The sequence below is a fragment of the Natrix helvetica genome (genome assembly GCF_964273705.1).
Source record: "Natrix helvetica genome assembly, chromosome: 7".
Taxonomy (NCBI): domain Eukaryota; kingdom Metazoa; phylum Chordata; class Lepidosauria; order Squamata; family Natricidae; genus Natrix; species Natrix helvetica.
In genome coordinates this window covers 59,092,707-59,116,238 of record NC_138558.1, presented here as the reverse complement: position 1 = coordinate 59,116,238, position 23,532 = coordinate 59,092,707, and the positions used below count along the sequence as shown (strand labels likewise).

General features: G+C 40.8%; 1 protein-coding gene across 3 annotated transcripts in view; it reads left to right on the top strand.

Moving 5' to 3' along the window:
* Positions 1–435: 435 nt before the first annotated feature.
* Positions 436–23,532, top strand: part of MARCHF1 (membrane associated ring-CH-type finger 1) — a 162,260-nt gene continuing 139,163 nt past the window's right edge. For 2 of the 3 annotated variants that reach the window (XM_081959672.1, XM_081959671.1), the window contains exon 1: positions 436–1,421. In XM_081959672.1, the coding sequence (XP_081815798.1) occupies positions 1,323–1,421 (99 nt within the window). In that variant the 5' untranslated portion in view covers positions 436–1,322. The remainder of the gene's footprint in view (positions 1,422–23,532) is intronic. The other variant, XM_081959673.1, reaches the window with a different exon arrangement.

The following is a 23,532-nucleotide window of genomic DNA, read 5'->3' as shown; positions in this document are numbered from 1 at the left end:
GAGGGAGGGAGGGAGGGAGGGAGAGAGAGAGAGAGAGAGAGATGTTCCACGGTGGGTATGGAAGGGGGAGAGGTGAGGTGGCATAGGTGACAGAAAGGTCTGTCAAGGAATCAATGTGTCCTGCCCTAGCAAGGAAAAGCAATTGGCATTCCCTGTGCCAGCATCAGTGGGATTTGAAATTTCACCAAGTTAGAATCCAATTCAGTGCAACCCCCCCAAACCCCCTCCCCCCCCCAAAAAAAAACCCCAGGCACTATGCTGCTCTAAGGAAATTCCGGCTCTGTGTCCTGCCGGGTTCAGCAAGCGAGTTCCTGGTGAAACTGCACGGTTCCTGTTCTCTTGTTGCCATGGGCTCCCCTTTCCCAGACCTGTCCAGAAAGCGGCAAAACGGGTCCTGTCCATTTAAATACTTTTGCTGAAGACGCGGAAGGAAAGGGTTAAATGTTTTCCTACTGGTTGCCCCAGCGAGGCCCGTTTGCAATTGCTGCTCTTTTTCTGTCGGCACCACTTTTGTTATTTCAGGTTGAAGCATTCCTTTTTTTCCCCTTTCGGGGCAGCTTCTTTGAACCCTAAGCAGATTACTGGAGGCGTGTGAAGGACAAGGGCGAGGGGGTGCCTTCCGGGGAAGAGATTTGGCTCCAAAATAGGACGCTAAGCGCCTTTCGCCTGGGCCCTTAATTTGATTACCAAGGCAGCGCCAGCGCACCAGGCGGTACCGGCCGAGACGGGCTGCGGCTGGCTGCTCTCTCTCTTGCTCTCTCTCGGGAGGGGAGGCAGCAGCCGGGCAGCCAAAACGAGGAGTCACCAAAGCGACTGTTGCAAAAATGGAAGCGCCCGAGAAGCCGTGAGAGGAAAAGGAACGCCTTTTTTTAATCAAGACCCAGCTTTGCCTTCGTTTCCATGACAGTTATTAGGTAACAGAGACATTGAATTGTCTCCCACAATGCTCTGGAGAAAGGACTGGGGGGTGGGGAAGAAGTTGCTCCAGTGACAAAGCGGCGGAGTTCCGACTCCGGAGAGCAGGAACTCTTGTCTCTTCGGAGAATTTGAAACTCCTGGAATAGTCTGCCTTTTATCTGCCGTCTCTCCTGCGCTCTGCCTGAAAGTCACGGGCAGGGCTGCTGCTGCTGCTGCTGCTGCTGCTGTTTGCTTTCATTCCGCCCCCTCCCCTCTAAAGAAATCCTCAGAATCCCTCGGCTGCTTTTCGCAAGGCACAGGCTCCGGCGACGCGAGGATATGAGCAATTTTCCAGGTGGGCTACTCAGAGGGAGTGAAGCTGAAAGACGCCCAATCAGGCTTCGGCAACCCACAGCCTTGTCCAAATGCCTCTCCGGCGGATCTCGGTAATCCCAGCCCAGGAGACGACCAGCAATGGGAGAAGTTCCATAGGTAGAAACAAAGAGAAGAACAGGGAAGTCGAGGTAAGAGGAGGTTTTGGTTTTGGTTGAAACGGATTGACAAAGAATGGTTGGAAGGGCGAGGGAGGAGGTGGGAATATCCCTGTTTACTAAACAGGAAGAATTGGGATGGGGAATATTCCTTCCTCTTGTCAATACATGGTTGCAAGTTGAAATGCTGAAATTGTTGTCTTTGGGTGCTTTCCTAATAGAGGCTTCTCATATGCAAACTCCCTCTCCCTCCCCACATTAGGGGAGCAATAAGCACTTGTGTAGGGGACAACACTAAAAAAAATGTGAACTGTCAGCTTTGTTTGTACATTTTGAAAGGGCACTTTTGCAGGAAAAGGGGATGGGGTACAGAGGAAGAAACACAGACCATTGATTCTGCAAACAATAGAGACCGTTCTTTCTGTGTTTTCAGATGGCATGCTAAAAGTCAACCCAGCATCTTCTTCATAGAGGATAGGGGAAATGTCTCAAAAGAGAATTGTATCAAAATATCTTCATTGCAAGGATAGGCATTCAGACAATAATAGCATCAGCCTACCAAATTTTCTGAAATACACAATTTAGTATGTCTTCTGAGTTGCCCTTGTTTTTCATCTCATTGTTTCCTTTCTTTTAGAGGGGGAAAAAGACACACACCCCCTATCATGTCACTGTTTATTAGGACATTCTGGATATCTAAGTATCTAGCATCCTATACATCATATTTGTAGAAAACATGTGTTGTAGCAATGATCTCGGGTCATCTAAGAAAAATAAATTTTATAAATGTGGTTCAGGCTGAAGGCTTTAATGCTATGTGGAGGAGAAGCTGCTTGGTTTTTTTTTTTAATTACATTGTCTTGTAAACATTCCTAATTGACCTTTAACATACATTTTCAATTGTGAATGAATGTAACTGATAACAAAACAAATGGGGATATTTAATAGAAGAAGATTTCCTGCATTTTCCATTGGTGTCCTATTATAATTCTTTTTCATAGTTTATATGATTTATTTCTCAATTCCAGAGAGCAATTTATGCACTAGTATAAAATAGCAGGTGATTTACTGACTCCTGATTTTAATTTTGTCATATGCCAGTTGGCTTGTTTCTAATGTAGAGATTATGAGTCCCATTTTCAGCTACAAATATTCTTATGTTTCAAAAAAAAAGCTGTTTTTCCCAGTTAGACCAGGTGTGGTCATGATATTAAAAAAGTACTGATGATTGTAAAGTATAGTAGAGTTTCACTTACTGAGAATCAACAAGGGAAAGGGTGTCTTAAGAAAATAAAACAATTACACAGATTTGATCCTGATTGAATAAAAAGTTAATATCGTATCATACCTTTACATGGATAATATGTAAGTACAAATTGCATAAGTAATTTGATACCCATAAACTGTGTATAAGGTTCACAAAATTAGTATTGATCAACTTCCCTTATTGGGCACTAGAACATTCCCCAAAAGTTCTTCCTTACTATTTTATTTTGAAAGGAACATTTAATTTGGAAAGATTTATTTTGGGAAGCTTGAGATGCTTGTATACATATATAGTATAGCTATACTGTATGATCTCATGGTGGGACAACAGAAGTAGTTCAGGAAGATTTAGAAATATAATGCAAGAAAACATTGAAAATTAATTTTCTTCTTTTTTGTAGGAATGACAAGTTTTGATAAACTTTATCCATAAAAAATGTGGGGCAAGGCTGTCATATGGTATTTTGAATTTCTTGCCTGTTCAGTTGTTTACTCACTGCACTACAACAATGTCTGCACAATATCAGTAAGAATTGAGAATTCTTTGTATTTTCAATCTAGAATTAAGTTTAGTTCAGGAATATAAAAGGCCTTTATACAACCTTTGTTTTAATAGATGCCAAAATCTTGACTCCCGCATTTTCAGAGAATTAGCCCCTTTCTACCTTCAAAGACAAAGAAATCATCTTCAAGCTGTATTATACTTTGCCTTACACAGTTTTCTAAGCTGCGCCTCAGTTTATTCTTTGTGCTTGCAGGTTGAGAGTCTGTTTTTGTGCTATCTCATACAGAGGAGTATATTTAACAAATCATTGCATTTTAACTGCATTAGAGAATGCTTAAATAAAATCATGTGCTTTTATTTTAATATAGGACTGTAACTAAAAATTGATGAGTTGCTTCATTCTTACCTCTCAAACTCTTATCAGACTATGCCTGAAGCTATATAGTTCAAAATCCATTTTCTTCACTGTCCCAAAGGTGCTTTTTCAAGAGGCAACTGGACTGTCTTGGTTTTTTCCCCCTTGAAGATAGTTTGGTCATCATCCAAGATGTTTCTTCAGTTCTGATTGAATGGTGGAGGATAGAAGGATTTATGTTCCTTATTTATAAATCCTTCCATCCCCCACCATTCAGAAGTGATGAGAAGCGAAATGTTTTCAAGGAAAAACAAGGAAGTCCAGTTGCCTTTTCAAAAAGCACCTTTGGAACAACTGTGACCTGGATAACAGAGAATCTCCATAGACATTTTTTCAATGTCTTTCTTTATTTGGATGACATCAGTAGATTCCAGCTTGACTGATTTAAAACACTATTTTTTCATTGGTATAAATGATCTCATAGTCATTTTTCTGTTTCACGTTTTCATACTTTTAAAATATATATCATATTAAGGGTTTCTGTCTTTAAGTGAAAGCCTAATCTAGGTTTTTGCTTTCTAATGGCTCTTAAACTTTTATCATCAGGAAATTCTTTCCACATAAATTTGTCTTCCAAAGAAATCTTTTACACTGAAAATTCTTAGATTACGCTCTAAACTGCTTTCTCTAATTTGGTGTCATCAAAATATAATAAACTCTCAAAAATCCCAGTCAGCATAGATTTGGATTATGAAAATTGTACAGTAGAGGACAAGCCTGGGGAAATGTCATGGCCCCAAATCAAAGACATTTGCTTACTTTCTGGAGAATGTTGGAAAGCCTAATGGAACTTACTCTGATCTGAAGAAATTTCGAATAAAATTTATAATTTGTGTTTCCGTGAAGGATACATTGCTTTCTTAGAAAACTTTTGTCTGAAATTAAAAATCTTTTCTTTGGGAACCTCCTGGTAAGTTTCCTTCAAATCTCTATGAAACCTTCCTCCACTAGTTCTCCTCTACTTATTGTAAACATAACAATTTTAACAATTTGAAACTCAAAATACTTGTGTTTAACTTATGTAAGGAACACTTAAGTTTTGTTGCATATTCTCTCTCTCTTGGTTCTTTCGCTCTTTCTTAGATCTCAATCCACTCCCCCCACCCCATGCATGCTGTTTATTATTCTTGCAAAATGTAGAAAATTCTATGATGGAGCTGAACTAAGAAAATATTAATTGCTGCTCTTTAGTTTATGATGAACTGCAGCATTTTTCCCCTAACTGCTTGGCTTAATAATGAGACCAAACATCAATTACTGTAGATTGAATATTTCAAAGTGACTTTTGAAAAGTAAATGATATATATTCCAGTACATGAATATTAGCAAAATTCACCAATGATGTAGTTTGAATATAAAATACTGTTTGGAAAGTTTGTAAGTCTTACTAGACTGAAGGCTTTGCAAGACCTATTTTGCCAAATGTTTCCCTTTAAACTATGGCTGCTTATTAATATTTTGCAATTGGAACTTGGTAATTGAAAATCAAATTTCTCAAAATTTAGCAGAAGAGATTATACTTCAAGAATTCTGTAGTTTACCTACCTATCATGCAGAAAGAAATGATGAAAAAAAAATGGGTTGAGAGTCATTGTCTCTCATCTTAACTTGCCAGATGGAATTGCATTAAATGGAGTCAAGTATTAGTACTCAAAAGGTTACATAATGTAGCAGAAATTACATTTAAGGTGCATGATCAATGGTTTATTTAGCTTTTCCAGCATACACCATTTAAGATTTGTATCCCTTTACAACAGTTACTGAAAGTATGGGGGGAAATGTTTGAGACTTAAAAAGAAAGTACATGTCTGAAATATTTTGGGTGATATAATAAAATACTGATAAAACATTTGGAAAATAATCTTACCTTTTTCATTTGATAGAATGTTGGGTAGAATAATTCTGAAGGAATCATAAGATCTCAATTGATTTGAAGAATAGCAAACTTTAAGTGAAATATGTAGCTTAATTTACATCAAAAGAATTTGAAATTTATCTAATCCAGAAATAAATATATTGAATTATTTATTTAAAAGTTTAGCTTTTAAAATCAGAAATATAAAATTTTTCATAACTTACTACCTGAGCACACCAATATGAATAATTTCAGCACATTGGACAGCTATTAAGGTTTACTATGTATTGCTGTGATGTATATTGCGTTGTAATATTTTGAGCTTATAATATTAAATTTTTTGGTAAGCATGTATTTATGAAGAAACGATATGTGAAAAAGATGGAAAAGGGAAGAAGGAACATTTCAAATTGCTACAATTATTGAGAAAAGTATTTCATGAAAGTAGTTTATTCCAGAGCACAATTTGAAAAATAATTGTTTTTAAGGGAGGAGACTGGAGTAATTTGACTATATGTTCAAATATCTTCTCTTCAAATGTGACAGAAGATCCTCAGCATTTTTTGATAATTGTATAAAATTTGAGAAACTTTCTTAAAGTTCCATCAAGGTGGTGATCAATGCTAGAGAGCTTCCAAAAAGATATATTTCTGTTCCATGCACTTCTGAGGAAGGGGTGGGTGGGTGGGGAGAGATTCAGTCAACATAAAAAATAGAATTTATAGTCTTGACTTTTGACTGTTGTAGATATTATATGTCCTCCTCATAAGTCTGTTAGGCTTTTTGCCTCTTAAGTTTTAGGATAAAGAACATTGATTCTATTTACTCTTAGGTCTTTGTGTCTTATATTTAATTGGTGAATTTGTTCCAGTGCAATAACTATTATGCAAAAGATGGTAGAACAGAAACAGTATGACATTCATTTTTGCTAATGTCCTGTTTAGGTCATTTGAGCTGATGCAAATGCAGGTGGTTAAAACTAGCGCTAATAATTGCAGTGCTTTTTTTGTAGATTCTTGGTAGCTCAACTTTACATTGGATACTTTAGTGCATTTACTTACTTAGTCTCTTCATAAAGAAATCAACATCTGTGTTCATTTTGTATAAGTTTATTATAAGGTTTAAACAGTATAACTACTATATAAAAATTACTACAATTTTGCAGTCAACTTGTATAGAAGAAAAAAGAAACATCCATCCATTCCTTCATTATATTATCCCAAGCAATATAAAGCAAAACCATTTATTCATAAATGTTCACACAAGGAAGGCCAGAGGGAATATACAGAGTCTTCAGTGAACATCTAAAGGACACTGCTTTAAAAGGGGTAAATATTGCAGACAGAAAGGAAGTAGTCACAAGGACTATCAATTTTTAAAATCCATGGAAATTGAACATCTGCATTGATACAATTCTTATGGGAATTTATACTAATTTGTTTTTAAAAACTAAAGAATTAGTTTTTGGCCAAGTGGTTGTAGGTCATGTTCATAGAAAAGGTTGTACATTGTTGTAGATATTAGCTATAAAAATTGCACATTTGGACACATATCTCCAAAATTGCATTTTGATAAACAAAATAGAGGGAATATTACAGAGTCAATTTGGTACCTGGGTTAAGATGCTGGTCCAGAAACTACGAGATTTGAGTTCTAGACCTCCCTTAGGCATGAAAACCAGCTGGGTGACTTTAGCCAAGTTACAAGAGGTTAATAATGTGGAAAAAATATTCACAATGCTGAATGATGACTGCAGAATATATTAGATCTGTGATGGCGAACCTATGGCATGAGCCATTTGCCCGGGCACATGAGGCGTTGCCCTGTCAGTTGGCCGGCGCACATGCACGTGCTGGCCAGCTGACTTCGGCCTTTTGAGGTCATTTTCTGCCCTCGGGGGGCTTCAGGAGCTTCCCAGGCAAACTGGAAGTTTAGGAACATAGGGCCAGTTTTAGCGCTCTGTAGCCTCCAGGAGGCTTCCCTGAAGGCTCCAGAGGGTAAAAAAACGACCCTACGAACAAATGGGAAGTCACTCCCAGGTTGCTCGGAGGGCCAGTTTTAGCCCTCTAGAGCTCTCAGGGGCCCTCAGGAGGCTTCCCCGAAGACCCCAGAGAGCAAAAAATGACTCTACAAGCGAACCGGAAGTGACTCCGGTTGGCTTGTAGAGTCACTTTGTGTCCTCTGGAACCTTCAAGGAAGCCTCCTGAGGGCCCCTGAAGGCTCTGGAGGATGAAAAATGGCCCTGCCCTACAGAGCCTTCAGGGAAGCATCCTGAAGGCCCCTGAAGGCTCCAGAGGGCTGGAAGCAAACCTATGTAGCAAACGGGAAGTCCGTTCCTCAACTTCCATTGGGGCGGTTTTTCGTGCTTCGGAGACTTCAGGGAAGTTCTTGAAGCCTCTGGAGAGCCTCCGGTGGCGGCGGGGAGGCTGTTTTCGCCCTCCCCAGGCTCCTATAAAGCCTCTGGAGCCTGAGGGGGGGGCACAAAAAAAGCACACCAAAAATGGGGATGGAGTGCTGGTCGTGCACGCGTGCGTGCTGGGGTCATGTGCATAGCATTATGAGGGTGGCATGCCCGTGCAGACCCCCCTGGGCTCCCCCCACTTTAGCACGCGAACCACAAAAGGTTCGCCATCACTGTATTAGATGATTATAATGGTGAATAAAAATTGTAATGTAATCATGTGACAAACTGTTGGCTCCTTGTGTGTTGTCAAATATTTTCAGATTCTTATTTTAGACTCTCAATCAGAGTACATGTAGCAGATCTAAGGCGCTTAGCAAATATTGCTGGTCTATACTTCAGACAGAATGTGTCGGTGTCCTGATTTCTTTGAGGCTTATGTCATCTTCTTATCTTCTTTTATTTTCTTTCACAATTTGCAACCTTCTATATCCTTGAAGACTGTCTACATACATAGGAACTCCATAAAAATATTCTGAATTGATGGATAGTCTCATTGGTATAGATATTTTCCACTGGACGCACTCACCTTTTTAAAATGGAGAACCATATGAGGAGAATAAATTTCACAGATTGGCTGAACATGATTGAAAATCCTAAACATAATTACTTGAGAGTAACTCAAGGGGTTTTTCACGAGGTCTCTGATCCTTGTAAAACCATAGGCTTATAGGATGGTCTACATACTAAACCTGTTTAATACAGCAGCATCTGATAGCAATAACACTTAGATTTATATGCTGCTTCACGGTGCTTTACGGCTCTCTCTAAGTGGTTTACAAGTCAGCATATTGCCCCCAACAATCTGGGTCCTCATTTTGCCTGGTTTTGTCCTTTTTGCCACAGTCAGAGGCTGTGACCTGTTTTTGCTTCCAAGAAGGTGAATGAGAAGGTACATAGAAACATTAGTTTGGTAAACACAAACACTGAGATAATCAAAGACCAGAATTATATATTAGACATTGGTAAGAACAGATTCTTTTCTTCTAGGTTGTTCATCCTTTCTTTTTTTTTCCTTACTCATGTTAGTGTTATCAAACAATAGAGTTTTGAGCCTTTTAATTTACTTTTAAGCTACTTTTTGGTTACTGTCTAAATGGATTTGCTTAAAATAAATAAATAATACCTTTTGGTCAGGGTATTAATTTTTTCCATTGATGTGCAATATTTTATCTATGAAGAATTTTTGAAACAGACTTTTAAAAACCTTCCATTTTAAATCAACATTGGACAAAGTAGCGCATTAATCTTAGTATGTTAAATTTAACATACTAAGTTAAATTGCTTATCTTCCCAATAAACACTGTATTCTTGGTCAACTTCATAGAATGTGGTGGCTAACAGTTGGAACACTTCGATGGCACGTGATCATCATCATTATATAAGAATCTGTTGACAATATAGCACTATAATTTGCTTATTTTGACATTGTACTGCAGCAGTCCCCAACCTTTTGGGCACTAGGGACTGGTTGTGAGGAGATAATTTTTTCTGCAGACCGAAGGGGCCGTCATTTTGTATTCTGCCTGCATCTCGCGAATGGGGCTTTGTGGCCCAGTTTCTGGAATGTCATGGACCAGTGCCGGTCTATGGACTGGGGATTGGGGACTCCTGTTGTACAGTCAATAACTTAGCATTTTTTAAAAAAATGGAACCTTTTTACTATTCAATATTTAAATAAAATGCCACTGAAATATCATCAACTCTATTGCATGTTTATGAGATAAATGCTTCCATCCTATTAAGTCATCTTAATAATAATAGTGTTGGAAAACTAATGTTATACATAAAAATGTCAAGGAAAGGAAAAATCAGTGCACAGCAATTACACTTGACTTCTACATTATTATATCAGTTAATAACTGGAAATTGTTGCTTTAACACTGGTTTCTTTGAATTTTCTGAACATCACATAGCAAAACATCTCTCATCCTCAATAACAGGATTTTTTTAAATAGTTTGAACTTCCAAATGAAAGTTCTCAAATGGAGATGCAAAATGTTCCTAAGATGGTACATCTTTGTTACTTTTAAAGTGAGAATGATTCTGCAGTCTTTTCCCCACGTTTTTCTTAAAAAGAAAAGCTTTATAGTATGCAGTAAGATTACTCAGTTGCTATTTCAATGAGAATTGGTTTACATTCTGTTATTGCATTTGAAGCCAATGCTGCATAAACCAAATGTTTTTTTTGTATATAGACTTATCATAAAAGCAATGTTTAGCAAGAGAAAGTGTCAAAAGAAGATCATGGGAGATTAAAATATCATAACTGTTTCTTCAGATAAGTGTCACTGTTCACTAATGACTTAGGGCCTGATCCTATGCTATGTTCAGCAATTGATTTCTCAGTCCACAAAGGTAGAGTAATAGCAGCATTGTAACTGGACACATTCAAGATATAATTGGTTAACAAATTTAATAAGCCATAGTTTTAACATATAGCCATTACTCAATAATTATAGTGTACTTTTTCAACTTGAGAATTGATTGCCAGATTGTAAAAATAGTGCTACAAAAACAAGGATAAGTAGAGCTGTCTAATTATAATACTGGAAATGTTTATACATTGGACAGCTTTGAAGCCTCTGCTTGCCCATTTAAATAGATAAATTTCAGTTATTCCTGTGCAAGGATAAAATCTACAGGGATAAGTAACAGAGAACATACTTGTTTGATATTTGTCCACAGTGACTTGTAAAATATTCCTTTGATTCTCATTTGTAATCAAAATAGTTTTGAGTTGTGTGGCTGTGTCAAAACAACTGTAACATCTCAGGAAAAGATGCAGCTGCTGCATGGATTTGCTGAGAGGTAACGTACACCAGTGGTGGGTTTCCAAAAATTTTGGAACCTACTCTGTGGGTATGGCCTGCTTTGTGGGAGTGGCTTGCCGGCCATGTGACTGGGTGGGAGTGGCTTGCCGGCCATGTGACTGGGTGGGAGTGGCTTGGCAGTCATGTGACTGGGTGGGAGTGGCCAAGACGATGTCCCTGAATTATTTGCCCCAATGGATAAAATCCAAAAGTATGAAAGAAAACACCAATTATGTAAGGAAAGGTCACTAAAATGTATAAGGAAATATTATTAGTTCTTGATCATTATTAATGTGTAGATAACTGCGGGACATTACACACCCACACAAACTATGACAGTGCCAGGAAAACACCAAAAAATAATCCTCCCCCCCTGAGACTGCAAATGAAACCATTTTTCCCCCTAACCTTAAGGACATGAAAGACAAAGCCACTGGAATAAAAACCATCAAGGCATTGTGGGAAACTATAAAGGACAGTGCCAGGAAGCTCACAGAACCAGCAACCACCTCAGAATTATCTAAACAACCAGGGTGAAACACATTAAATCTGGCAAAGCTGCCTTGCACCAACCTGGCCTGCCCATAGAAAAGCAGCCACTTTGAGACACATAAACCTGGTCTGAACGGTTCCAGTTCTGGCGGCTGACGGTGACGGGCAACTCGTTCCTCGCTCCGGCTCCCCGGTGGGCTTCCCCACTTCTTGGGGGGCACAGGACGCCCCGTAGAGGCGTCCTGCCGGAGGGGCGGCATCGCAGGGGATCCCTGCGCGGGGGGTGGGAGGTCCCCTGCGCGCTCAAGGCACCGGGGAGCAGATCGGAGGGCGCATGGGCGCGTCTTCGCTGACAGGCTGTTCGGAGTGAAAAAAGAAAGCAGAAGGATGCGGCGGCGGAGTGGTGAGGTGTAGACTCCATTCCTATTACCAACTATAAAATCTGTCAGCTGTGCAAACTTGAACTTTTGGCTTGATTTGGAGAGGTGCGGCTGGAGGGGAGGGGGATTTCCCTCCCCCCTTGGACAAGCGGCTGGAAACAAGTGAGCTCTCAGCCCCAAGGGAAGGAGGAGGGGGAGAGCCAAACTAAAGATGTCACACCCCTATTAAATGGATTTTCAGATTTAAACTTTTAAGGTTTAAGACAATGAGATCTGGAAGCCCTGGGAACTTTGAACTTTGAAAACTTTATTTGTTGCCTCAATACCCGAAGCTGGCAGGGCAAGATGGCACACTTCCGTTGTCTTCATGAGATGTGAGACTTGACTCCACCTTTTAACTTCAGGCTTCCGGTCTTTGTCTCCGTGCTACCTGGATAATTCTCTTGTGGACTGTTTGCTTCTGAACCCCCTGGAGTGAAAAACGACTGCTCTTTTGCCAGGGTGATTAGAAAATTCCCCTGTGCCTGGACTCTCTGTCTCCTGGACTCTCTTGGCTGTTCTATCTCTCTGACTGATCCTTCTTTATACTGACTGGACTCTTTACTTTATAAACAATGGCATCTAAAAGACCACCTCCTGGAAAATCAGGCTTTGCTGCCTCAGCCCCAACATCTGCAACCTCCAGTCCTAGCACACAATCAACGTTAACAGCCTTCAAGCAACCTAAATCTACGGACCTGGAGTTTCATCAAATGTTACAACTTCTACAGGGACAAGAGGAAATAAAGAGACAATTGAAGGAGATGAAAGAAGAAATTAAAGAGAACCAGGATAAAATTAATAAGAACTCACAGAGACTGGATCTTTTGGAAGATGGGGCGGCTGAGATGAAGGGAGGGATAGAGGGTGTGCAGAGGGGAAACAAAGAACTTGACACCCAACAAATGAAAATAGAGTTTGAGAGAATGTCTTTTTATCTTAGATTCCAGAACGTGATGGAGACAGATGATGAAAACATAAGGGACATCATGACAACCATTTTGGCTGAGTATATTCAGAAGGAAAAACAACAGATGGGGTGGGAAATAGACCTGGCCTATAGAGCGAACTCAGCGTATGCTAGAACACACAATGTCCCCAGGGAGGTACACATTAAATTTCTTAGGAAAAGCACAAGAGATGAGATCCTGAATGCACAAAGGGGGCAAGCCTTGATATACAAAGATAAGGAGATAACCATTCTGAAACAGATCCCCAAGAAAGTGAGGGAGAAAAGGAAAAATTATTCGCAATTGGCGAATAAATTATACCAGAAGAGGGTGTGGTTTCGATGGTTACTGCCTGAAGGTATGCTAATATTCTGGGAGGAGACAAGAGTTAGAATTAATACACCCATAGAGGCGCAGGCCTTTATGGAAAAAAATAAACTACTCCTAGAAAAACCAGAAGACACTTCAGTAGATGTACAAGACACGGGAGGGGCCGGAGCACTGCCAACTGGGGGAGATGGGGCGACATCAAGAAAGCTCAGATCACACAAATAAGTAAGAAAATCCACGTGATATAAACTGACCGAAATTACCAATTGAATTTACCACACTGACTATATGCTATTATGTAATATTTGAATTTTATGTAAATGTATACTATGAGTTTGGAGGGGGGGGTGCACCTACTGCAGCTCGCAGCTGCCAAAATTTGTAACCTTTCCCTTACCTTTTCCCTATGTAAAACATCAAAAAACCAATAAAAAACTTTGTTAAAAAAAAAACCCTGGTCTGAACACTTAAAAGCAACATACTGCATCACAAAGAAAACATTTGCAAAAAGGAGTAACATTTCTTGTAGTAAATATATTTTATAAACAATTAAAAAATAAAAATTCCCTAAAATAATTTTTAAAAGATATTCTATAAATATAAAAATCCTTAAAAACTATTGTTAAGTATTCCGCACACAATAATTTATACTGTAACCATTTCAAGCTATTCTACCAGCAATATTTTATACTGTAACCATTTCAAGGTATTCTACCAGCAATAATATATACTGTAACCATTTCAAGGTATTCTACACACAATAAATTGAAGTAAACCATTTTAAACTATTCTACACTCAATACTTTTAAGTAAAACGATTTAAAAAAAAATTATACACAATACATTTAAAGTATTGAATATAGAATTTCTAAAAATGGTTTATTTTAATTTATTTTGGATAGAATCTTTTTTTTAAATAGTCTAAGACAATTTAAAAAAAGAATCCACATATAATAAATTGAAGTAAACCATTTAAAAATATTATATAGTCAAAACCTTTAAGTAAAACAATTTTAAACAATTCTATGCATAATAAATAAAATATTCTTTTTAAAAACATTGAAAGAATAAAAGAAAAAAAATTGGGTCACTTACCAGCAGGCAGAATCAGCAGCTGTCTGATGCGATGGATGCAGCAGGTAGCAGGCAGGAAACAAGGCAGCAGGACAGGTAAATCTACCAGTCAGACAAGGGTTGTCGGTTAGCTAGGCATGCCGCCTGGCAGGCTTAGCCAGCCAGGCAAGGCTGGAGAGGGGGGGTGGAGGGCTTTCGGCTGCGTGACGTACGCCAGCTCGTGGCCTTCAGGACTTCCCTCGCGAAAGCTAGTCTGCCGCCACTGCCGCCCACCCTCTTTCAGCTGCGAAAGCTAGCCTGCTGCCGCCTCCCCCCCTCTTTCAGCCGTGAAAGCTAACCTGCCGCTGCTGCCCACCCACTTTTGGCCGCGTGGCGTACACCAGCTCCTATTACTTGTCCTAGCTTCTGCCAAATTAGTTCAAAAGCATGTACAAATGCAAGTAGAAAAGTAGGAACCACCTTTGGTGGGAAGGTAACAGCGTTCTGTGCGCCTTTGGCATTTAGTCATGCCAGCCACATGACCACGGAAAGCGCTGGCTCTTCAGCTTTGAAACGGAGATGAGCACCGCCCCTTAGAGTTGGGAACGCCTATCACATATGTGCAAGGAGAACCTTTACCTTACTCATTGTGTTAAAAATAGATTTTTTTGAACCAGTTGATTTATTAGGATTATTTTTAAGGTGAGATGATCAAGCAAAGAACTATGGTAGCAATCTATGGTTCCCTGGAAAAGATCTTTTCTCACATTTGAGAAAACATGGGATGTCTGAACAATGCAGACTCTTCCCTGTTGCTCATTATTCTACCCTGTTGCTGTTATAATTCATCATGCATTCCTGCCTTATTTAAAATACTTAGCAGAACCATGCTTCCTTTCTACTTGGCAGGGTTGATCCTCTTTAAACTGCAATACCGCACGAATTTTCATCAGTTTGAACTGATCATACTATTCAAATAGATGAATAATTGATGGGCCTTCGTTGGATGATCCATGATTCATTTTCTTTATTCAGACTTACTGTGTTCTATTCTGATCCTGAATTTATATTTTTATACTGTCTCCTGGGTTTGTCTCTGGATTGCATTCCAGATGATGGCACTTGGCAGGATGCTGCCCCTCTGTATCAGTCTGTGTATTATGCAAGCTGTTGGAGAACACCCCTTCTTAATGCAACCTTCTGAACCCACTAATTGGAGCAGAGAGACATCCACATCTTTCAAAAGCTTGACTCTGACACTGATCCTTTTTCTTGGTCTTCTCAGTATGAAAGTACATGTACCCAAGGCATTACTGTCTTGATTTCCTTTGATCCAATGGCATTCATGCTCAAGTAAAAAACAAAACAAAACAGTGAAGTACTGTGAAGCAGCCAAACTCACTCTTTGAAAATCGTGGCTGCCTCAAAGCTCTGAGTTATCATTTTAAAGAATTGCTTTGAATGGTTTTCAAAAACCTACATTAAATACTGTATCTTGTTTCTACTATTTGCCATGGTCTCCATCCATAAGGGACTGGACATGTTTACATGTGACATTTGTATATTTGTAGTTCAGATATCCATCCTTAACAAAAAGTAAATCACTTTGATTTCATGTTTCTTTTGGCTCAATGTTAAAAACAAGACAGATGATTACACTAAAATGTTTAATTAGCTACAGTGGTGTAAAATTATGCACAGCATACAAGCTGAGACCTTCCAAATTATAGCTTCCTTATAAAGTATAAGATACACAGTGTATATTTATAAATTAAGAATTCTGTCACTGTGGTATAATTTGTAATTAACCATTTAAAAGCTAGCATGAATTGTGACACATGATTTTTTTGTTCTTTTTTGTTCGTTTGAAGTCATCTGTTTTGCTTTATATAATCTGTTGTTTTGAAGTGCTTTATAAACTATATAATTATAAATTGCATGCCTTTCTATAAATGCCTTACTATAGTAAGTAGTTACAATAAGGCAACCTAAAATACTGTAAGTCTTCAACTTACAATAGTTTGTTCAAAGTTACAATAGCACTGAAAAAAGTGACTTAATGACCATTTCTCACTTATGAACAACAGCATCCCATGATCATGTGATCAAAATTCAGAGTTTGGCAACTGACTCATATATATGATGGCTGCAGTGCCCAGGGCCATGTGTCCATCTTTTGCAACCTTCTCACAAGCAAAGTCAATGGGGAAATAATTCACTTCATAACTAATTTAACATCTGCAGTGATTATATTAAGAACTGTTGGAAGGAGGAGCTAACGTCGTGACGACATGATGTGCGATCTTGGAGTTCTAAGATCGCAGTCGGTATTTCTGCCGCTGGATCATCCTTTTTGGATCTAAACCGTCCGGTAGAGATGGTGATAGAAAAGAGTACGTCCTGCTGATCTCAGGGACACCGCAAAGTCCCTTATTGATCCAGGAGAAGCTCTTATTTCCGACAACAGAAATGCAGCCCTTGAAGGGACAGCTCCGGAATGGAAAGAAAGCGGAAAGAGAAAGTGTGTCGAATTGGTGAGGAAATGTTATTATCAGAAAAGAGACTACCCCCCCCCCAAATAAAGCTAAATTAAAATTGAAGACAGAAGAGAGCAAGTGGTGAAATTAAGCCACATTAAACTTAGCGTGTTATCTTTTTTATTTTTATGGATAGATTTTTGGCTAATGTTTCCTATTTTTTAAACTGAATGGATTAGTTTTTCTTCTTCTATTTTTAATTGTTTTTTATAACTATGGATTAAATTTTTTCTTTTTTTTTTTACAATGCTTGATTGGATTGTTTTTTTCTCCATTTAAGAATCTTTTTTTTTAAGTTTGGCACATAAAGAAGATATAAAGAGGAATACAAAGAGGGCTATAACAACAGAGGGAAAAGAACTAACACTGCCACTTAGAGGCTGGAGGTTTGGAAACATTGTTTTATTCTTTTTTCTCTTTGATCATTTGACACTTCAAGGCTTTTCAGCTTGTTTACTGAGAGTGATAATAGGAAGAACACAGGTTGTTTACACAGGTGTTCTTCGGGAGTTTTATCAGCAGTTGGATTAGAGGGAAGACAAAGCCTTGATTTGAAAGATTATAATGAACTTGCTTGAAATCTAACAAAAAACCTTGAATGCTATAGTGCCATGATGGCGAACCTATGGCACGCGTGCCACAAGTGGCACGCGGAGCCATTTGTCAGGGCACGCGAGGCGCTGCCCTGTCAGCTGGCCAGCGTGCATGCGCGCGCTGGCCAGCTGAGTTCACCTTTTTAAAAGCTATTTTTCGCCTTCCCCAGGCTCCAGAGGCTTTATAGGAGCCTGGGGAGGGCAAAAAGAGCCTCCCCCCGCGGAGGCTTCAGGGAACGTCCGGAGGCTTCCCTGAAGCCTTCGGAACACTTAAAACCACCCTCCGAGCAACCTGGAAGTGACTTCCGGGTTGCTCGGATGGTCGTTTTAAGCGCTCTGAAGGCTTCAGGGAAGCCTCGGGACGGTCCCTGAACAGGCACGAGACGTGCGTCTCCATCGCCCGGGCCCGGATCGCCTCCGCCGCGCGGCGCCTCAGGCTCGGTGTCCTTGCGCCCGGCCTTCACATCGCTGCCGCCGCCACTGCCACTAGGACGGGCTCAGCCGAAGGGAAGTCCGTCAGGCTTCGGCCGCGCCGCCCTCGCCTCCTCCTCCTCCTCCTCTAGCCGCGCCATCGCAAGGATTAAGGCAAAAGGGGGGGGGATGGGGAAAGCGAAGGGGGCTTTGCATGATTTTTTCACCTTCCCCAGGCTCCAGAGGCTTTATAGGAGCCTGGGGAGGGCGAAAAGAGCCTCCCCCGCCCCCCCCCCGGAGGCTTCAGGGAACGTCCGGAGGGTTCCCTTACTACATCGCAAGGATTAAGGCGAAGGGGGGGATGGGGAAAGCGAAGGGAGCTTTGTTGTCCTCCTTCTCCTCCTTTCCCCCTCGGGCTCGAACGCGGTGCCGGGGCCCGGCAGGCAGCGAACGAGTCGGAGCCTGCCGACTGGAGGAAGAGGGTGAGAGGCGGGTCCTGTGAACGGCAGCAGCAGCGGCGGCAATAGTCGTAACTCGGCGGCAGGCCGCCCCGGCTGGGAGACAAAGGAGGGGAAAGGAGGCAGGCAGCCAAGTTGCGACTATTGTCGCCGCTGCCGCCGCCGTTCACAGGACCCGCCTCTCACCCTCTTCCTCCAGTCGGCAGGCTCCGACTCATTCGCTGCCTCCCGGGCCCCGGCGCCGCGTTCGAGCCGGAGGGGGAAAGGAGGAGAAGGAGAAGGAGGACAACAAAGCCCCCTTCGCTTTCCCTGTCCCCCCCCCTTTCGCCTTAATCCTTGCGATGGCGCGGCTAGAGGAGGAGGAGGAGGAGGCGAGGGCGGCGCGGCCGAAGCCTGACGGACTTCCCTTCGGCTGAGCCCGTCCTAGCGGCGGTGGCGGCGGCGGCAGCGATGTGAAGGCCGGGCGCAAGGACGCCGAGCCTGAGGCGCCGCGCGGCGGAGGCGATCCGGGCCCGGGCGATGGAGACGCACGTCTCGTGCCTGTTCAGGGACCGTCCCGAGGCTTCCCTGAAGCCTTCAGAGCGCTTAAAACGACCATCCGAGCAACCCGGAAGTCACTTCCGGGTTGCTCGGAGGGTGGTTTTAAGTGTTCCGAAGGCTTCAGGGAAGCCTCCGGACGTTCCCTGAAGCCTCCGGGGGGGGGCGGGGGAGGCTCTTTTTGCCCTCCCCAGGCTCCTATAAAGCCTCTGGAGCCTGGGGAAGGCGAAAAAATCATGCAAAAATGGCCGCGTTGTGCGTGCATGCGCACTGGAAGCGCGTTGCATTATGGGTGCGGCACGCCCGCACACGACTCCCCCGCGCTCCCCCCACTTGTGGCACACGAGCCAAAAAAGGTTCGCCATCGCTGCTATAGTGGCAGTGTTTACAAGTTGGAAGAATGGCACAACAGGAAAAAGAAATTTAACATTGCAAATGATTATGTTTGAAATTCAAAAATTATTAGTAGTAACAGAGAAAATTGAGATGAGATTGGAGAATATAGAACACAAAATAGAAAAATTTGATGGAAAAATTGAGGATGTTTATCAAATGAAAGTGGAGGACAGAGTTCTAAAAATTGAAGAAAAAATGATCAAAGAGATAAGAAAATCGTGGATACTGACAGCAAACTGAGCGTGGTTGGAATTGACAACAGCGGAATATGGAAAGGGGAGATAGTAGGACTGGAACTCTACCCCAGATTTCAAAGTATAGAAGAAGAAAAAAGAAATATTGGAGGTAAGGAGAGAATTCTTGACAGAAGCACCAGTGATAACCAAAGACAGGCTGATGGAAGGAGCAGATGGAGGGTTCTGAGTTTTCATAAGATACGAAATGAACATGAAGTCCATACAAGACATACCAAGAAAGTAATCAGAATATTAATGCTACAAATGGCAAGAGACATAAGACTGCACTATTACTGGAAACATACAGGCTGATGTAATGAAAGCGTATAATAAAAATTAAGTTAAAATTAGTTAAATTTAGAGTATTATGTATAAAATGAAGTGATAATAGTTATAGTTAAATGATTAATAATGATAATGCATATATATATATATATATATATATATATATATATATATATATATATATATATATATATATATATATATATATATATATATATATATATGTTTGATAATATGAAATTTTATATAAACTACAAATGGAGACTATGAGAGGAGGTTTAAAAGCTTTAATATTAAATATAACCAATTTTTATTTAGAATATGTTATAAAGATGTAATGTTATTGGATGATTTAAGAAGATCTAATGGAATGCCATTATATAGTTTTACTTTAAATTTAGAATATTTCATATAAAATGACGTAAAAACAATCATAGTCAAATGAAGGTTGAGGTACAATAATAGTAATATATATATAGAAATATATTTGATTAAAAATATGCAATTTGATATGAATTGTAAGTGATGACTATGGAAGGGATGCATAGAGGTTTTGTAACCAACTGACACACTTTCTATAATTTGTAATGGAAGATGGTTTTAATGTTTTTTGTTTTTCGTTCTGTCCGTTTGTGCTTGTTTAAAATAAAATAAAAAGTACTGTTGCAAAAAAAAAGTTGTATAATTGGGCAAAATTCACTTAAATGACATAGAATTCACTTAAATGACATCTTCAACATAGATTTTGGGCTCAATTGTGGTATTAAGTCAAGGACTACCAGTACTTCATTCCCACAATAGCAAATAACAGTGGATATATGGGGAGTAATAGAAATTGAAGAAATGACCTGGACTTTTTCCATATCATTCTTGTAGCTGTCATTTTTAAATTCACTTTCAGATCAGAAAGTGTCAGATAAAGCTTATTTCTCTTTTATAAAATCTTTGAAATACAATGTATCTGTAGAGGCAGACACTCTTAAAGTTAACTTCTGAATCCATTCTTCAAAAATATTCTTCAATATGTCCAGTGTTAAAATATTTTTTTAATTCTGTATTAGTTAATGAAATATGTTCTCCTTTAATTGCTTCTGGTTCCTTCTAGAGCAGTGGGTGTCAACCTTCCTAATGCCACGACCCTTTAATACAGTTCCTCATGTTGTGGTGACCCCCAACCATACAATTATTTTATGTTTTCTGTATTTTTTTGAAAATATGTGTTTTTCGATGGTCTTAGGCGACCCCTGTGAAAAGGTCATCCGACCCCCAAAGGGGTCCCGATCCACAGGTTGAGAACCACTGTTCTAGAGGACTTCTATGTCTCATACTATTATTTTTAAGAGAATTCAAATCAAAAACAGGAAGGATTCTCCACAGGAAGGATTCTTGTGGATATTAAATCCAAAATGTTATTTCAAATCTCTTTTGCTGTATATTTCAAAGGATTTTTTGCTTAATCCTTAAATTTGTATTCAAAATTTCGTCTGCTAAGGATTGAAGGAAACTTACCAGTGTCCAAAACATATTGATCCAAAACCACCTCATAACTGAAAATCAGTTAACAAGAAATTACTAATTAGAAAAGGACATATTTGAACCAAACATACTTTGGAAAATGCCAACTGTGGTTCGAGCAAAAGATGCTTATTCCCATGTCTCCCATACGTAAACTGAATGTATACCGCAGCCTTGTGGTCTCCTTGTGAGCAAAAACTGTACGGTGCATTTGTGGGTTGTCTTAATTCCTTTCTTTGTCTAAAAAGGAATTATATACTTGCTGGATCTTCATTCTGCTGTGATTGTTGGGTTTGCTTTTAACCATTTCTTCTCCATAAATTCCAATGCTACACTTAACATGTCAAAAAACAATCAAACAAAAAACAAACAAAAAACTCAATGTCTTAATAATTAAATGGGATATAAAAATAACAAACCAAGAAAATGATTTGGAAACTTTCCTATATTGAATTTACAAAAGCTTTGAAGAATTTTCTGAGAAGGGACAAAGAAAAAGAAAGAAATAAAGATACTTGAAGACAATAAAGATTAGGATTGTTAAAAGTAAAAGGAAGGAATATAAAGCAGTTTTATTTGATCGAGGTTAAAATAGATATGTACAAAATGTGAATTCTCCTGTGCGCTGCTTGGAGAGTCCAAGCATGGGTTAAATTAGTCTGGTTGCCCAAGGACTGAGTTCAATTTTCTTAACCATGCCTCCTGTTCCTCTTAAAGCCAGTTTTCCAACTCAGTTTGGCCCATCAGGACACAGTTGAGTGAGCTCCAGCTAATTAATTAATCTCACACAGTTTATTATTTTAATTATTATTTTAGTTTATTTCTTTACCTGTTTATTTTGAATCTGAATCCTTTCTTTCATCAGAGCGAGGTAGGAGCGGGCTGTTGGGGGTGTCCTGCCTTCTGTGCCCCTTGTGGTCAGAGGCAGGCTATTTTAAACAGCTGATTGGCGGTGGTCTTTTCGGAGGCTGCTGAACAGATCAATATTGAAGCCGCTGCTGCCGCCGCTTGGAGGATTCGGTGCCATTTACTGATGGTGCAATCTTCTCAGCACAGCCAACGTGCATGGCGGCCATTTTACCAGCAGCCGTTTTGTACGCTTTTGGCCTGAGAGCTTTGCTGTGGTGCCCACTCCAGCAGATTGCTGCCAAGTGGTCAGCTGACCCTGTTCAGGTTGCTGGCGGAGTCGCTGCCACTCAACCTTTTTGTGTGTTGGGCGGCTACCAAGTGCTTGGCCACCACATGGTCATACTCCATCCCCAAGCAGTTGGGGTAATCTGCGAAGGCTGCACAGCCGTTCCAGTGCGAGCTGGCTTCTGTTCATCACCAATCACCTTTAGCGACGACCACCTCGCTTAGTGATGGAGCTTGCAATGGATGATATCCCAGAAGACTCAGAGCAGCCTGGCCCCTTCAATGCCAGCTATGGTAGACCAGACACTCCCAGGGATCCTAGCTCCACAGCTACTTCTGGGGAAGGGCAAAAGGCAGGGAGGAGCAAGGCATCAGGGAAGGGTAAAAAGACACTTCTAAGGCAATGTCAGAATGCACTGGAGAAGCAGATCGAAAAAGCTCAAGGCCAGGCAAGCGTTCCTAGCCAGACAGTTAACACTCAGGTGGGGAGGGTTTGCCTTCCTCTTCCACTGTGAATCCCCTACAGGGCATTGAGGAGGAGATAGATCCACAGGATCTGTTTCCAACATTTCCGTGGTTAGCATGGGCTCCCCTGCTCCATCCATCAGTTCATAACCAGATCTTCCAGATGTCGGCCAGGATGAGGTGGAAATTCACCCCAGCCACTTACATACTGGCCCCTCTACCTCGGCTCCTCGAACTGGACACCTGCCTAAGGATCTTGGCTTCAACCTATCAGTGGAGATGCAGGAAGTCATTGACCTAGCTATCTCCCAGGGAGTAGTTGAAGGCCTGCAACACCCTCTGTGAGAGCCTCTTATCTAGGCCTAGGCAGGGCAGCACTGGAGAAGGCAGTCACGGCACCCCTCCCTGGAATCCAACGTGGTCAGTGAGGTGTCCACCTGGGAGGAGCAGGATCATGATGAGCAAGAGCTCTCAGAAGATGAGGATCTTCCCTCTGACACCAATGCCTTCTCAGGGCTCTTCAAGCCCACCACCTTTAAATCCATACTCCATAAGGCTAAAGCCATCACCCAACTGGGTACCAAGCCCCAGACAGGTGAGGGTGCCTCTATGTCAGCTACTCCTTATCCTAGCAATAGCCTATTCAAGAAACATGCACCACCTCAGGAACTTGTTCCTGTGCCCGACCTCTTCATGGATGTTGTACAGTGCCAGTGGACCCAGCCTGGCTCCCTGGCTGCACCTAGTGGTGGTGACAAGAAACTTTATTCAGTTTATTCAGTTTCAAGAAACCAGATCATCTAGTCATCACAACAGATGCCAGCCTATTCGGCTGGGGCGCTCACCTAGACCAGCAAGTGACACAGGGCATGTGGTCTCAGGATGAATCGATTTGCAGCATCAACTAGCTGGAGCTGAGAGCAGCAAGACAGGACATTCAGCATCAACATGTCCTGTTCATGACGCACTACCAAGGCCCATATCAACCGCCAGACCCCTCATGGCAGAGGCAGAAGCC